General features: G+C 43.4%; 1 protein-coding gene across 1 annotated transcript in view; it reads left to right on the forward strand.

Annotated features, from left to right (window-relative positions):
* Positions 1-3,979: 3,979 nt before the first annotated feature.
* Positions 3,980-18,202, forward strand: part of LOC133541408 (dynein axonemal assembly factor 5-like) — a 64,953-nt gene continuing 50,730 nt past the window's right edge. The window contains exons 1-4 of the mRNA XM_061884809.1: positions 3,980-4,558; positions 8,354-8,538; positions 9,290-9,414; positions 17,024-17,142. Of these exons, the coding sequence (XP_061740793.1) occupies positions 4,021-4,558; positions 8,354-8,538; positions 9,290-9,414; positions 17,024-17,142 (967 nt within the window). The 5' untranslated portion in view covers positions 3,980-4,020. The remainder of the gene's footprint in view (positions 4,559-8,353; positions 8,539-9,289; positions 9,415-17,023; positions 17,143-18,202) is intronic.

The following is an 18,202-nucleotide window of genomic DNA, read 5'->3' on the forward strand; positions in this document are numbered from 1 at the left end:
CCACTACAGCAGCGCCATCTTGGAAAAAATCAATCAATCAATCAATGTTTATTTATATAGCCCTGAATCACAAGTGCCTCAAAGGCAGGGGTAGGGAACCTATGGCTCTAGAGCCAGATGTGGCTATTTTGATGACTGCATCTGGCTCTCAAATAAATCTTAGCTGACATTGCTTAACACGATAAGTAATGAATAATTCCGCTGGTAATCACAATGTTAAAAATAACGTTCGAAATATTAAGAATTTGTTATGAAATTTTATCCATCTATTCGTTTTCTACCACACCTGTTCAAAAAATAATGTTATTAAAAAGAATTAGAGACTTATTATACTATAAAAATGTTGGTCTTACTTAAAAAATGCACGCAATTAGTTGTATTCAGGGTTGAAAAATATGATATGGCTCTCATGGAAATACAGCCTAAAAGGTTCCCGACCCCTGCTCAAAGGGCTGCACAAACCATGACGACATCCTCGGTAGGGCCCACATAAGGGCAAGGAAAAACTCACGCCAGTGGGATGTCGACCATGATGACTATGAGAAACCTTGGCGAGGACCACATATGTGGGCACCCCCCCCCCCCCCCACCCCCACCACCACCCCCAGGGGACCGAAAGCAATGGCTGTCGAGCGGATCTAACATGATATTGTGAAAGTCCAATCCATAGTGGATCTAACGTAACCGTGAGAATCAAGTCTATTTGCACCCCACGGCACATTTTAAGAATACAATTGATCAAATTTAAAAACATAAAAAGTGGTAGAAAAGAGCAAACATGTGAAATGTAACAAGAAAATGTTGCAATGCTTTAATAACACAAAGCTGCTTTCTTTCTTTAAAATAATAATAATGAATCAAAATCAATGTCATTTTCAATTATTGACCTATTCAAGGATTCAATTACGTCACATTAAATTATCCACTTTGAGACATTTTTGGGGGGAAAATGTTGCATATTTTGTGTTTTGCCATATAAAAAACTGAGCTGTTTTTTTAAAGGCCTACTGAAACCCACTACTACCGACCACGCAGTCTTATTGTTTTTATATCAATTATGAAATCTTAACATTGCAACACATGCCAATACGGCCGGTTTAGTTTACTAAATAGATATTTTAAATTTCCCGCGAAGTATCCTGTTGAAAACGTCGTGGAATGATGACGCGTGCGCGTGACGTCACCGGTGGTAGCGGACATGTTCTTCCAGCCCGATCTAAGCTATAAGTAGTCTGCTTTAATCGCATAATTACACAGTATTCTGGACATCCGTGTTGCTGAATCTTTTGCAATTTGTTCAATTAATAATGGAGAAGTCAAAGAAGAGAAGATGTAGGTGGGAAGCTTGGACACCCCTGGTTTATAACAATGTTCAACTCAAGGTTGAGCTTATAAAATTACAAACAGTTCAAAATAGGGCAGCTAGACTTAGATCTTGATTGATTGATTGATTGATTGATTGATTGATTGATTGATTGATTGTTTTATTAGTAGATTGCACAGTACAGTACATATTCCGTACAATTGACCACTAAATCATGGGTAGGGAACCTATGGCTCTCGAGCCAAATGTGGCTCTTTGGATGACTGCATCCGGCTATCAAATAAATCTTAGTTGAGATTGGTAAACACAGTGTTAAAAATAACGTTCAAAATTTAAAACATTTTTTTGCATTTCAATCCATCCATCCATTTTTTACCGCACCTGTTGAAAAAGTCGTATTAATGGTAAGAAGTATTTTATTTATTATTGTTTAGCTTCAGGGCAGCACGAGGCACTTACACTCACCCGGTGAGTGTATGTGCCTCACAATACGAAGCTCCTGAGTAGTTCTGGGTTCAATCCCGGGCTCGGGATCTTTCTGTGTGGAGTTTGCATGTTCTCCCCGTGAATTCGTGTGTTCCCTTCGGGTACTCCGGCTTCCTCCCACTTCCAAAGACATGCACCTGGGGATAGTTTGATTGGCAACACTAAATTGGCCCTAGTGTGTGAATGTGAGTGTGAATGTTGTCTGTCTATCTGTGTTGGCCCTGTGATGAGGTGGCGACTTGTCTAGGGTGTACCCCACCTTCCGCCTAATTGTAGCTGAGATAGGCGCCAGCGCCCCCCGCGACCCCAAAAGGGAATAAGCGGTGGGAAATGGATGGATGGATGTAACTGGATTTGCGTATGTTCTATAAATGGTTCTGTCTACTCTTATTTTTTTTTATTAGTTTGAGAATTGTCTTTTTCTTTTCCTTTTTCCTTTCTTTTATTGTGACTGGATCTGGGTATATTCTGTAACTGTATCTGTGTTAGTGTTGTGTCGTTCGTGAACAATTCGTTCCAACAAACACATCTTTTGAGTGAACGTACTGAACCGAATCACTTCATGAACTGATTTGTTCCTTTGTCAGTTCAGTTGAGCTCAGCCAGGACCATGCCGGTGTGAGTGGAACTGGCGCATTCTGTGACTCACTGAACCCTCTACGGAAATGTTGGTTTTAATGTTGGCATTTCTGGCACTTGGTTTAATATTTGTTTTGTTTTATTTAAGGTAGCCTATTTATTTTCTTTTTGTTTGCACATTTAGGTTGATATTTTCTTTGTTATATTTTTAAAGGTAGGCTACAGAACATTTAGTTTTTTTGTTGGCATTTCTGGCTCTTAATTTATTTGTTTTATTTTGAAGGAATTCATTTTCTTTTTGTTTGCATATTTAAGTTTATATTTTCTTTGCTATAGAACATTTCGTTTTTATGTTGGCATTTGTTAAGGGTTTCTTAATGTAATATTTGTTTTTGCACTAAACAAACGAGGCCTATTTATTTAACTGTTGATTGCAAGCATTTTAGTAGGCTATTACTATTTTTTTATTTCCCACTTTTATTTATTTATTATTTTCATTTCAGTGCAATAAAACATATTTTACAACCAAGACATTTAGTCACACTTTGTTTATTGGTCAGGCCGGAAACTCACACACAGTGTTTTTAAAAGTAACATAATTTTTACTACAGCTGCAATGTCTGTTTGCGAATGTCAAGGGGAGTCTGTCAGGGCAGAGAGCGATTCACGAACTGTAGCTGAGTGATTCAGGTTCGCTTCACGAACCTACAAGAACTGACTGGTTGACGCTGAGGACGTGATTCATCGTTCGCGCTGCACTCACTCACTCATTCAGAATCAAGACTCGCGAACCTACTGACACAGAGAACTGACTGTGTCGCGGAGGAGGACGTCACATTGAGGCTCTCGTTCAGTCACTGTGCGCGTCGTTCATTGGGTGCTGAGGGCTTGTGTCGTTCGCGAACTGACACACACCGAGATCTGCCGCTGGGGAAGCTGTTATTGACTGACTCATGGTTCGCCGACCTGCACACAGAACTACTGCTGCAGAAGTGATTCAGGTTCACGTACTGAACTGTGCTGACTGTGGCGCTGATTCAGTCACTCACTGCCTGGTATACTGAATGCACAGAGCTGTGTAGGGACTCGCGTTCAACCTATTTGCTGCTTCTCCCGCGAATGTCTGCACTGTACTGTACTCGGTGAACTAATTTTTTGAACGACTCAATTTAAAGAACTGATTCTAGTGATTCAGTACAGTCAATCTGTGCACTGTTTTTTTATATTATTATTTTGAGAAATTGTACTTTTCTTTTCCTTTCTTTTATTTGTAACTGGATTGGTGTTATGTTTTGTAACTGGATCTGTGTATTATTATTTTGCTTTGAAATTTTGAAAAGGACCCCAGGAAGACTAGCTAATAGGGATCCTCAATAAACAATAAACAACAACGTGACTGCACCCACGTTGTATGGTTTTGCAGTTTGTAATAGTACATAAAAATAGTAAATATAAAATGTACTATTTAATTAGTTAAATTCAGCTCTGCATAACACTAATATGTTTCACCAGAGCAACTAGAACATTTTTGTATTGTTAATAAAGTTGTAACATTTTGAACCAAAAGCTGTCGTAAAGCAGCATGTTTGTTTGTCGCGAAGCAACGGGTTGCCAAGGCGACTGCAACAAAAATGGCGGACACGGCGTCGAGAGAGAAGCATGTTTCCTCTGAAGTTTTGCGAGGACTCGCCCGACATTTAAACTGCCTCGGCGAAGACAGCAAGTCTACAAGGAAGAGAGCCTTAGAGTCCATTAAAAGAGAAACTGTGGACAAAAAGCTCTCCGGTGTCGTCCTCCAAGATCTCTTCTCCGCCTTGCTCAAGCCTCTCCTCAAGTGCCTTTTAGACCCCATGGAACGATGCAGGGAAATCGCGATATTGTTGATAACGGACTTTATTTGTTATGTCCCCGAACCGCAGGTGTCGCTGCCTTATCTGATGCCGTGTATGGCTCAGCGGTTCGGGGAGAAGGAGATCCTGGAGCCGGCGGAAGAGCTCCGGTTGTCGGCTATGAAGATGTTGACTTTGACGGTGGAGGTGTGCGGGAAACAGTTGGCGCCTTATCTGAATGAAATGATCAGCATACTGCAGAGGACCATCGTTGATCCTTTCCCAGATGTCAAAAGAGAAAGCTGCAAATGCACCGTCAACTTTGCGAAGTGTGTGCCAGGTGTGTTGTTAACTTCCTGACTGTCCATAATCCTACATTATACAGTCTTATCACAAGAAGAATACCTCAAATATGAGCTTATCAACAGTCCGATTTCTTACCTTAGTCATTATTTCACTATAGCAGGGGTGTCAAACTCAAATACAGAGTGGGCCAAAATTTAAAACTGAACAAAGCCGCGGGGCCAAAGTTGAACAAATTCACCTTTTAATAGGGACCCAAACAAGTTTTGCAATGAATATTGAACAAGCAAGGCTTAAATAGGGCAGCACTGTGGGACAGGGGTTAGTGCAGGGGTGTCAAACTCAAATACAGAGTGGGCCAAAATTTTAAACTGAACAAAGCCGCGGGCCAAGGTTGAACAAATTAACCTTTTAATAGGGACCCAAACAAGTTTTGCATTGAATATTGAATGAGCAAAGCTTGTATAACTTTATAGTGACATGCAAAATCGATTTTCAAATATTGTAGCATCCCGGAAGAGTTAGTGCTGCAAGGGATTCTGGGTATTTGTTCTGTTGTGTTTATGTTGGGTTACGGTGCGGATGTTCTCCCTAAATGTGTTTGTCATTCTTGTTTGGTGTGGGTTCACAGTGTGGCGCATATTTGTAACAGTGTTAAAGTTGTATATACGGCCACCCTCAGTGTGACCTGTATAGCGGTTGACCAAGTATGGCCTTGCATTCACTTGTTTGTGTGTAAAGTCCACATATAGTATGTGACTGGGCGGACACAATGTTTGTATGGAAAAAAAGCGGACGGGACGACAGGTTGTAGAGGACGTTGAATGCAGTGCCTTTAAGGCACGTCCCCAATGATGTTGTTTGGGTGGAAATCGAGAGAAATTCGGGAGAATGGTTTCCCCGGGTGATTTTCGGCAAGGGCACTGAAATTCAGGAGTCTCCTGGGAAAATCGTGAGGGTTGGTAAGTATGAGTATTAGCGGTGAATGCGGTGTTATAATACCGGCGGGCCAGTTCTAATGTTAATTTGATATTGCCTCAAGGGCCTAATTAAATTACACGGTGGGCCAAATTTGGCCGGCGGGCCAGAGTTTGACACCCATGGGTTAGTGCATCTGCCTCACAATACGAAGGTCCTGCGTAATCCTGGGTTCAATCCCGGGCTCGGGATCTTTCTGTGTGCAGTTTGCATGTTCTCCCCGGGACTGTGCGGGTTCCCTCCGGGTATTTGGGCTTCCTCCCATGGAACAGGCAGAGCTTATATAACGTAATAGTGCAAAATCAACTTTCAAAAAACATCAGTGGTATATTAAATACAATTTAATTAAAACAATGCCTCTTTTCTATTTGCAGCCTTATGAGGTAAATATCAACATTAACTTTTTCCAAAAGCTAATAAATTCAAAAATAAAATAAAAATTAGGTGGGCGGGATTTGGTAGTAGCGGGGGTTGATATTGTAGCGTTCTGGAAGAGTTAGTGCTGCAAGGGATTCTGGGTATTTGTTCTGTTGTGTTACGGTGCAGGTGTTCTCCCGAAATTTGGTTTTTCATTCTTGTTTGGTCTGGGTTCACAGTGTGGCGCCTATTTGTAACAATGTTAAAGTTTTTTATATGGCCACCCTCAGTGTGACCTGTATGGCTGTTGACCAAGTATGTGTTTGTGAAAGCCGCATATATTATGTGACTTGGCCAGCACGCTGTTTTTATGGAGGAAAAGAGGACGTGACGTCATGTTGTAGAGGACGCTAAAGGCAGTGCATTTGAGTCACGCTCCCAATATTGTTGTCCGGGTGGAAATCGGGAGAATGGTTGCCCAGGGAGATTTTCGGGAAGGGCACTAAACTTCGGGAGTCTCCTGTGAAAATCAGGAGTGTTGGCAAGTATGAGTATTAGCGGTGAATGTGGTGTTACCGGCGGGCCAGCTCTAATGTTAATTTGATATTGCCTCAAGGGCCAAATTAAATTAAACGGCGGGCCAAATTTGGCCCGCGGGCCAGAGTTTGACACCCATGCACTATAGCATTAGTTCTCAAACTTTATTCACCAAGTACCACCTCGGAAAACACTTGTTTCTCCAAGTAGGACTGGGCGATATGGCCTTTTATTAATATCTCGATATTTTTATGCCATATCACGATACACGATATACCGTATATTACCAAATAGTAGCCCGGGCGTTTATTTCACAAAATCATTTTTGGAGACGGGCGTTTGAAAGAAGCAGGCGGTTATTTGCACAAGGCTTTTATTTATTTTTGCACCAGCCTGCACCAGGCCATTATTTGGTTACAATGGTTACTGTCCAGTATTTAAAAGCTATTGTAAACATACAAACAAATAAACAAGACTATCAAAAGACAAGAGATCAACAAGGCCTCAACATGGCAGTAGTGTAACAATTGTCAAATAGAATACCAATACTGAAAATAAATAACGTTTTTAAATAAAGCAGCCTACCGGGAAAAATTAAATTATGGTACCAAGTACTCAAGTATAAAACCCACCATCAAAACAGAACAATAATAGTGTCACTTAAATAAAATAACAACAATCAGCTATCGCTACTGTTTGAAACACACACACTTACACACAGCCAGCCAGCCTACCTTGAATGAGTCGATCGGAGCATCCCGATCCAGAGCATCCCAGGCTCCCAGGACCCAGTTGACCAGGAGGCGGCGGGAAGGGGCTCTCAGGTTCCCTGACTTGGTGTAGGTCTTGTCTTTATCACCAACCATCCAGTTATCATAGTAGTCACGGAGCTGCGGGGGCCTGTAGGTACTTAGTGCAACCTCCAGATATAACAGCCATTTTAAGGTTGTGGCCCCTTTTGAGCTCTGCTTTCGTGCCCTCGCTGATATGGCATCGGTATGAGTCCCATGCAAGTAGCCTCGGTCCGAAGTTAAATTTCCCCACTGCCCTATGGAGCCAATCCTTTGTCAGGTCATCATTAAATCAGCCATTCTTGGAGGAAGCTATGATCACCCCGGGGATGCTTTGCACAGCCTTTACAGCACAGACAGCACCTTTAAACACAATATAAGGCTTCAGCTTTGTCCCGTTTGCTTAGGCTGCAAGAGCCACCGTGACGCGTGATTTCTCGTGGCCGGTGGTTTTGAGGCAGATGGATCAGGCGCCCCTCTCATTGACCGTACTAAAACCAACCATGTCAAACCAGACGGCTGTTTCATCCATGGCGATGATATTCTTGGGCTGAATTTTCTTGGCCTCTATCTGTTTAATAGAGAAAACAAGGAAGTTTTAAATAAAGCAGCATACAGGAGGGTTGAGGTGGGCGGGGTTGGGGGTGCGGGGGTGTATACTATAGCCTGGAAGAGTCATGGATGCATGGGATTCTGGGTAGTTGTTATGTTGCGTTTACGTTGTGTTACTGTGAGGATGTTCTCCCGAAATGTGTTTTGTCATTCTTGTTCGGTGTGGGATCACAGTGTGGCGCATATTAGTAAGAGTGTTAAAGTTGTTTATATCACAACCTTCAGAGTAACCTGTATGGCTGTTGACTATATGCCTCGCACTCGTGTACGTGTAACAGCGAAAGCCACGTACAACATGATACTGGGCTGGCAAGCTGTTTGTACATGTTGTAGAAGGCGTCAAAGGCAATGGCTTCATAGCACGCCCTTATTATTGTTATCTGGGTGACCATCAGCAGATATTAGCGAGAATGGTTGCGGCTCCCATTATCTTCTTTAGTCTGTGAAACGGGTCAAAATGGCTCTTTGAGTGGTAAAGGTTGCCGACCCCTGCCCTATACAATCAAAAATACTGCAAAATAATTTTAAACCTAACTGACTTATTATTTATTCTCTAGAACACTTCCACATGCAAGCTGAGAGTCTGGTCAAACCTCTCATGCAGGCAATTGCTCATCAACACTCCAAGGTACGGGTGTCGGTCATCGAAGCCACTGGGGCGGTCATTCGGCACGGCACTGGCAAAAACGTGAATGATGTTCTGTCTCACCTGGCGCAGAGACTGTTTGACGACTCGCCACAGGTTAGTATTTTTCAGAACACTTTCTAATTGCAACTTGGTTGGTCAAAGTTGATATCGAACACGTATACAGTTTCAATATGATACATCACATATTTTTCTTTTTCTTTACATGTCCAAAAAGGAGTAGGAATAAGCAATGTTTTTTTTAATGCGACCCCTTTTCCACTTAATAGCCATTAATAACACGTGTTCAATTCCCCTCTCAATTTGTAACACCCATCCATCCATCCATTTTCTACCGCTTATTCCCTTTCGGGGTCGCGGGGGGCGCTGGCGCCTATCTCAGCTACAATCGGGCGGAAGGCGGGGTACACCCTGGACAAGTCGCCACCTCATCGCAGGGCCAACACAGAGACAGACAACATTCACACTCACATTCACACGCTAGGGCCAATTTAGTGTTGCCAATCAACCTATCCCCAGGTGCATGTCTTTGGAAGTGGGAGGAAGCCGGAGTACCCGGAGGGAACCCACGCATTCACGGGGAGAACATGCAAACTCCACACAGAAAGATCCCGAGCCTGGATTTGAACCCAGGACTGCAGGACCTTCGTATTGTGAGGCAGACGCACTAACCCCTCTGCCACCGTGAAGCCCACAATTTACATCAATTATTATTATTTTTGAACTACGACAGTTCTCTTCATAAATTATTAAGTGAATTATGATTCACTTCATATTTCTGACTTAACTACCCTAGTCTCTTATATTGATATTTCTGACTTAACTACCCTAGTCTCTTATATTGCAGGTGAGAAAAGCTGTGACTGTTACCGTCGGTGACTGGCTGCTCAACTTGATGGACAGATACTCCTATTTCCACAAATTGATTCCACTCTTGCTGAGTAATACAACTGATGAGATTCCTGAAATAAGGCAAACAATTTTTCTTCATATCAATTAGTGATCACTTCTAGATAAAACATAACACAACATTCCACATTCAGAAAGAGTACAATTTTCATATTGTTTTAATTTATTGGTCAATTTATGAACCTGAATATGCCCATTAGATTAAACCACTTAATTCCAATATGGTGCTCAACCTTGGAAATAGAAATTTAGTAATCCCTTGTTTATCGCTGTGAATTGGTTCCAGACATGACCGACATTAATGAATTTCCAAGAAGTAGGAATCATTATAAATCAAATATTTTCACAGCTCGGCAGCTATCAATGCAGCAAATCGGATTCATCTAGTCCACCTATAAAGGCCTAAAAAAAACATCCAAAAAACGGCAACATGCTGTGGCCTGTATAATAACTAAACTACAGCAATATCGGTATTGTAAGTGCTTACACAGAGAGACTACTTTTTAGGTGTTGTGACACATCGCTTTGCTCACTCTGCTCCTTGCCGACTAGCAAGCAGCCAGTTACTAGGTGCCTGCTAGTTTGAGCTGCTAAAAATGTTGGTTACGATCAGCCACAACATAAAGAAAAAGGTGTTTGAGCTGCTTCTGCTGCAACTGTATTGTCTTTGGGTTAGGAAAAGTTGATGCAAGGTTGAAAAACATGGCTCTTACCTGTATGGTAGAAGATCATGGCACCAAGACAGGAAGTTGGTCAAGTCTAAACGCTACCAACTTGATGCAATGTGGAAATAAACAAATGGAAAGCACCATAAAACGATCGCAACAACACTAGGAATCTTTTTTTTAATCTGAGGAGTAAAGATTACTTTGAAATAACTAGCTCAAGAAGAGCACACATCTTCCATCGATCCATCCATTTTCTTCCGCTTATTCGAGGTCGGATCGCAGGGGCAGCAGCCTAAGCAGGGAAGCCCAGACTTTCCTCTCACCCCAGCCACTTCGTCCACCTCTTCCCGGGAGATCCCGAGGCGTTCCCAGGCCAGCCGGGAGACATAGTCTTCCCAAGGTGTCCTGGGTCTTCCCCTTGGCCTCCTACCGGTTGGACGGGCCCTATACACCTCCCTAGGTAGGCGTTCGGGTGGCATCCTGACCAGATGCCCGAACCACCTCATCTGGCTCCTTTCGATGTGGAGGAGCAGCGGCTTTACTTTGAGTTCCTCCCGGATGGCAGAGTTTCTCACCCTATCTCTAAAGGAGAGCCCCGCCACCCAACGGAGGAAACTAATTTCGGCTGCTTGTACCTGTGATCTTATCCTTTCGGTCATGACCCAAAGCTCATGACCATAAGTGAAGATGGGAACGTAGATCGACCGGTAAATTGAGAGCTTTGCCTTCCGGCTCAGCTCCTTCTTCACCACAATGGATCGGTACAACGTCTGCATTACTGAAGACGCCGCACCAATCCGCCTGTCGATCTCACGATCCACTCTTCCCTCACTCGTGAACAAGACTCAGAGGTACTTGAACTCCTCCACTTGGGGCAGGGTCTCCGCTCCAACCCGGAGATGGCACTCCACCCTTTTCCGGGTGAGAGCCATGAACTCGGACTTGGAGGTGCTGATTCTCATTCCAGTTGCTTCACACTCGGCTGCGAACCGATCCAGTGAGAGCTGAATATCCCGACCAGATGAAGCCATCAGGACCACATCATCTGCAAAAAGCAGAGACCTAATCCCGCGGCCACCAAACCGGAACCCCTCAACGCCTTGACTGCGCCTAGAAATTCTGTCCATAAAAGTTATGAACAGAATCGGTGACAAAGGACAGCCTTGGCGGAGTCCAACCCTCAATGGAAACGTTTCCGACTTACTGCCGGCAATGCGGACCAAGCTCTGACACTGATCGTACAGGAAGCGCACCGCCACAATAAGACAGTCTGATACCCCTTACTCTCTGAGCACTCCCCACAGTACTTCCCAAGGGACACGGTCGAATGCCTTCTCCAAGTCCCATTTACCCTCAGGAACCCTGCCGAGAGTATAGGGCTGGTCCACAGTTCCACGGCCAGGACAAAAACCACACTGTTCCTCCTGAATCCGAGGTTCGACTATCCGGTGTAGCCTCCTCTCCAGTACACCTGAATAAACCTTACCGGAAAGGCTGAGGAGTGTGATCCCACGATAGTTGGAACACTCCCTCTAGTCCCACTTCTTAAAGAGAGAGACCACCACCCCGGTCTGCCAATCCAGAGGTACCGCCCCCCGATGTCCACGCGATGCTGCAGAGTCTTGTCAACCAAGACAGCCCCACAGCATCCAGAGCCTTAAGGAACTCCGAGCGGATCTCATCCACCCCCGGGGCCTTGCCACCGAGGAGCTTTTTAACTACCTCAGCAACCTCAGCCCCAGAAATAGGAGAGCCCACCACAGATTCTGCTTCCTCATAGGAAGACGTGTTGGTGGGATTAAGGAGGTGTTCGAAGTATTCTTTCCACCGATCCACAACATCCGCAGTTGAGGTCAGCAGAACACCATCCGCACCATACACGGTGTTGACAGTGTACTGCTTCCCCTTCCTGAGGCGGCGGATGTTGGTCCGGAATCGCTTCGAAGATGTCCGGAAGTCGTTTTCCATGGCTTCCCCAACTCCTCTCATGTCCGAGTTTTTGCCTCCGCGACCGCCGAAGCTGCACACCGACTGGCCTGTCGGTATCTGTCCACTGCCTCCGGAGTCCTATGAGCCAAAAGAACCCTATAGGACTACTTCTTCAGTGTGACCACATTCCTCACCGCTGGTGTCCACCAACGGGTTCTAGGATTACCGCCCCGACAGGCACCAACTACCTTGCGGCCACAGCTCCAATCAGCCGCCTCGGCATTAGAGGTGCGGAACATGTCCAGCACCTCCCTCGTGACATGTTCAAAGTTCTTCCGGAGGTGGAAATTGAAACTTTCTCTGACAGCAGACACTGCCAGACGTTCCTAGCAAACCCTCACAATGTGTTTGGGCTTGCCAGGTCTGTCCGGCATCCTCCCCCACCATCGCAGCCAACTCACCATCAGGTGGTGTTCGGTAGAAAGCTCCGCCCCTCTCTTCACCCGAGTGTCCAAAACATGAGGCTGCAAATCCGATGACACAACTACAAAGTCGATCATGGAACTGCGGCCTAGGATGTCCTGGTGCAAAGTGCACATATGGACACCCTTATGTTTGAACATGGTGTTTGTTATGGACAAACTGTGACGAGCACAAAAGTCCAATAACAAAACACCACTCGGGTTCAGATCTGGGCAGCCTTTCTTCCCAATCACGCCTCTCCAGGTTTCACTGTCGTTGCCAACATGAGCGTTGAAGTCCCCCAACAGAACAAGGGAATCACCCGAGGGAGCACTCTCCAGTACTCCCTCGAGTGTACCGAAAATGGGTGGGTACTCCGAACTGCTGTTTGGTGCGTAAGCACAAACAACAGTCAGGACCCGTCCCCCCACCCGAAGGCAGAGGGAGGCTACCCTTTCGTCCACTGGGTTGAACTCCAACGTGCAGGTTTTGAGCGGGTTGAAACGATAATTGCCACCCCAGCCCGTCGCCTCTCACTGCCGGCAATGCCAGAGTGGAAGAGTGTCCAGCCCATCTCGAGAGAGGTGGTTCCAGAACCCTTGCTGTGCGTCGAAGCGAGTCCGACTACATCCAGCCGGAATTTCTCCACTTCGCGCACTAGCTCAGGCTCTTTTCCCCCCAGTGAGGTGATGTTCCACGTCCCAAGAGCTAGCTTATGTAGCCGAGGATCGGACCGCCAAGTGCCGTGCCTTCGGCTTCTGTCCAGCTCACATCGCACCTGACCTCTATGGCCCCTGCTATGGGTGGTGAGCCCATTGGAGGGGGGACCCACGTTGCCTCTTCGGGCTGGGCCCGCCCGGGCCCCATGGGAACAGGCCCGGCCACCAGGCGCTCGCCATCGTGCCCCACCTCCGGGCCTGGCTCCAGAGGGGGGCCCCGGTGACCCACGTCCGGGCGAGGGAAATCTGGGTCCTCGATATGTCTTCTTCATAAAAGGTCTTCGAGCTGCTCTTTGTCTGATCCCTCACCTAGGACCTGTTTGCCTTGGGAGACCCTACCAGGGGGCTTAAAGCCCCCAGACAACATAGCTCACATCTTGTGTTGAAATATACCACATCCCATCAGTTGCCATCCAAGTGAGAAAAAAAATTGCAAATAAAAATGGTTTCAAGTTGTAAGCACCAAGGTATGACTCCAAGGTGTACAGCTGCAAAATTAGTTAAAATGAAATTAAAAATGTGCATAAAACGTTTGCATGCTAATGTTAGCATGCTGGCAGCTGACTAACAAGAGAAAGTAGCATTTCGACTAATTTGTTGAGCAATGTGGGATATGAAGAAAATTGAATATTGCCCATTTAATTTCAATGGGGAGAACTTCCTGGTAATTTTGATACTGAATACATGTTGGTTTGAATGTCCAGGGTGAGTGGAGTGTGAGGATGGTGGGACGGTTCGAATACGATGAGAAATGTGGGAATTGTGCCAATTTGAAAATTGGCCCATTCATTTTCAATGGGAAAAAATGTCCCGAAAAAACTGGAATTCCTGGTAATCTCTGAGTTTTGGAAGGATATAAAAAAATGGATGGTACAGTGTCCCGGCCGGGCTAACATTTTGTTACCTAAATGGTTCCGATCAAATGGAAACTGAGGGAGAAGAAGGCCGTCAAAAAACAATGCTCGAAGAATTATAAATAGGTTAATTTCTGGTATGGAATATAATATGTGTGAATCCAGAAACTTGACATGTTTTGTAAATGGTAAATAAAAACAGAATACAAAGATTTACAAATCCTTTTCAACTTATATTCAATTGAATAGACTGCAAAGACAAGATATTTAATGTTCAAACTCAAACTTTTTTTTTGTTGTTGTTGCAAATAATCATTAACTTAGAATTTAATGGCAGCAACACATTGCTAAAAAGTTGGCACAGGGGTATTTTTACCCCTGTGTTACATGGCCTTTCCTTTTAACAACACTCAGTAAACATTTGAGAACAGAGTAGACCAATTTTTGAAGCATTCCAGGTGGAATTCTTTACCATTCTTGCTTTATGTACAGGTTAAGTTGTTCAACAGTCCAGGGTCTCGGTTGTGGTATTTTAGGCTTCATAATGTGCAACACATTCTCAATGGGAGACAGGTCTGGACTACAGGCAGGCCAGTCTAGTACCCACACTCTTTTATTATGAAGCCACGCTGTTGTAACAAGTGGCTTGGCAATGTCTTGCTGAAATAAGCAAGACATGATAACGTTGCTTGGATGGCAACAAATGTTGCTCCAAAACCTGTATGTACCTTTCAACATTATTGGTGCCTTCACAGATGTGTGTTACCCATGCCTTGGGCACTAATTCACCTCCATACCATCACAGATACTGGGTTTTGAACTTTGCTCATATAACAATCCGGATGGTTCTTTTCCTCTTTGGTCCGGAGGACACAACGTCTGCAGTTAACAAAAACAATTAGAAATGTGGACTCGTCAGACCACAGAACACTTTTCTACTTTGCATCAGTTCAGCGAAGCTGGTGGCGTTTCTGGGTGTTGTTGATAAAAGGCTTTGCATGGTAGTTTTAACTTGCACTTACAGATGTAGCGACAAACTGTAGTTACTGACAGTGGTTTTCTGAAGTGTTCCTGAGCCCATGTTGTGAAATCCTTTACACACTGATGTAGCTTTTTGATGCAGTACTGCCTGAGGGATTGAAGGTCCATAATATCATCATCTATTACGTGCAGTGATTTCTCCAGATTCTTTAACCGTTTGATGATATTACAGATTATAGATTGTGAAGTCCCTAAATTCCTTGCAATAGTTCATTGAGAAATGTTCTTAAACTGTTCGACACTTTGCTCACGCATTTGTTCACAAAGTGGTGATCCTTGCCCCATCCTTATTTGGGAATAAAAGAGCATTTCATGGAAGCTGCTTTTATACCTAATCATGGCTCCCACCTGTTCCCAATTAGCCTGTTCACCTGTGGGGTGTTCCAAATAAGTGTTTGATAAGTAATCCTTAATTTTCTCAGTCGTTTTTGCTACTTGTCCTTACTTCCAAATAAGCTAATATTTGCAAAAAATAAAAAAAAATTCCAGTTCGAACGTTAAATATCTTGTCTTTGCAGTCCATGCAATTGAATATAAGTTGAAAAGGATTTTTAAATCATGGTATTCGGTTTTTATTTACAATTTGCACAACATGCCAGCTTCACTGGTTTGGGGGTATATATAGACTGATATTTATCAGCTTTATACTGATACCCCGACAAACTTGTCTGACGTAAAAAAAAAAAAAAGCTACATATGCATTTACAACAAAGGTTTTCCTTGATTGTGTTTAATGTATTGGTTCAAGCTTTAAAAGGGCTGTTCGCAACATTTACACAGATGCCTGCAGGGTCCCAACTTTCTTATGTATTTTACACAGTGTACACTGTCTTCTTATAGATTCTCGTTCGTAATTAGTACGTAACACGTGTACGGGCATTAGCTTTAGGTGTTGTTTGCTAAGAATAGCCGTTTGGATAGCTCCCAAAAGCTCTTATTTGATGTGTATTCTGTCATAACAACAACATGACTGCAAATTGTTCGTTGCTTCTCTTGGACTGCTTTTGTATGTCTGCACACACTCCCTACGCGTACTTGTTGACAAAACACGGTGAATGACAGCCGTAAACACCGGTCATTTTATTCAAGCTGGAAAAAAATTGCATTACATACACTTTGTAATTGTGAAAAATATAATTGTAATATTACACTACTAATGGTAACCTAAGCTAGCCGATGTTGGTCTTGTTATATTTTTTGCTTTGAAAAATGTTACAGTCAGGAAATTGCAAACAGCACCTTTTAAGTTTCAGGTGGCTTTTAAAACATACACACCCGCCCCCACCCACCCAAATTATTGCCAGATTCCAGATGAAACGACTGGAGGAATTAGACCTCAGCGGTTCTGCTATATTTTACTAGACTCTTGGTATAAATGTATTTTGGTCCCCCATTGAGCCAATATAACTTTTTTCCCTTGGAATATTTTGTACAAAAAGAGGCTTATCGTTGTGGTTCTAGACATTTTCATATGCATACAAACCAATATGTGACACCAAGTCTCTTCTCCCCAACTAAAGCTTTTCCTTCAGTCACTCACACACATCAGTGACCAGGGGAGACAATTTTATAGTTAGTTTTCAAAAACAAGTCTTGAAAAGGATGGACCATTTATATTTATATACCTTTTTTCAAGATTCAAGAGTCTTTATTATTGTCATTATGTGAAAATAACGGAACTTGTGATGAGGCTTGCAATAAAATGAAATAATGCGAAAAAATGTAAAAACAACTCCAAATAGAAAATTTTGAATATAGCACTTAGATGAAAGGTGTTAAGTCGTGAACGGGGGGATAAATGGCACAATATTGGGTTGGTGACATAATCAGAGTATCCAGTAGCAGCATTAATGATGACAAAACAGCTTGAATGCATAAATAAAAGCAGTAACATCAAAAGAGAAATGAGAAATTCGGGTCTATAAAGTATTTAGAAACGAGATAGTGAGACAGACATCAGTTGTGGTTCCACCCAAACTAACTCTGATTTATTTTGCAGTCTTCTAGCAGCTGATTTATGGCAGCAGGTTGGAGCCCAGTGGGAGAAAGAGAATGAGGATGACCTCAAGGACAAGATGGACTTTCTCCTCACTCCCCCTCTCTTTTACCCATCAGGAGGTAAGTAGAACAGAGATCCCTATAACGTTACCAGCTCATCCACCTGTGGCACACTCGGGATACAAGTTGCTGCCTTGAATTATATTTATTTATGGCTGTCCATAGTTATAGCACAGTAAAAGCATGCAAGTGCAACTGCTTAGTTTTTATGTGCAAGTGGACATAGACGTGTACATCCCCTGGGGCGTTCAATCAAACGAGCGTGAAAAGGAACATAGTCATTACAGCTTCTTAGGTTAAATATATATGTGTGTGTGCGTGCGTGCGAGTGAGCTTAGCTTGTGCAAATACAACCTCTGCCTGGGGACAGGAAAGGAAAAGCTCTCTTCTAGTTTTTGGGTCTTTTCTTTCTTACCATCATAAATCTGCTGGGCCTCCCAGTGAGCAGAGGTCACTCTGTTCAACACAGAAACACAACTAGAAACGGGCTTGTTTTGTCTTGCCCCTATGTGTACTCCTTTGATTTATTCCTGTTTTCTTTCAATCCAATTTCCCCCTATCTTATTTTTGGACTAATACAAATGACATAAACTAAAATTCAATTCCAATATAGATTAATACACGATATACTATATCATCATTGTTCAATATATGCATTGAAAATGTTACAGTGGGAGATAATTTAAAGGTGCCAAATATAATAATGTCATGTCAAGTCATCATTAAATGGCCCAGATATGTCAAAAGGCATTAATAAATCTTGTTCTTTTCAAATACCTTTATAACTGATAAGGGTGGTTCAGCTCATTTCAAAATTAGATTCACAGCCCCTAAATATTATTGTTTTCATTTCATTTTCCACCGTTGACCAATTAGAAAGTCTGATTGTGTCACATCCAGGTTGCCAGTTACGCACTGCCCTCTTCGTCGAGCTACTGCCCCTGGTAAAGTTACTAAACATGTCAGACCTTAGTAAATCTAAAAGGAGTCGTTACGATTCTCAGCTTATTCATGACAAAGCCAGGAACAAAACGAGGATTTGTATTGTAATTGACGATTGAAAGCAGAGAAGATTCTTTCATCTGACGGCAAACTTGCTAATTTCCTCCTTGATATGTAA

The sequence above is a fragment of the Nerophis ophidion genome, linkage group LG23 (genome assembly GCF_033978795.1).
Source record: "Nerophis ophidion isolate RoL-2023_Sa linkage group LG23, RoL_Noph_v1.0, whole genome shotgun sequence".
NCBI classification, from domain to species: domain Eukaryota; kingdom Metazoa; phylum Chordata; class Actinopteri; order Syngnathiformes; family Syngnathidae; genus Nerophis; species Nerophis ophidion.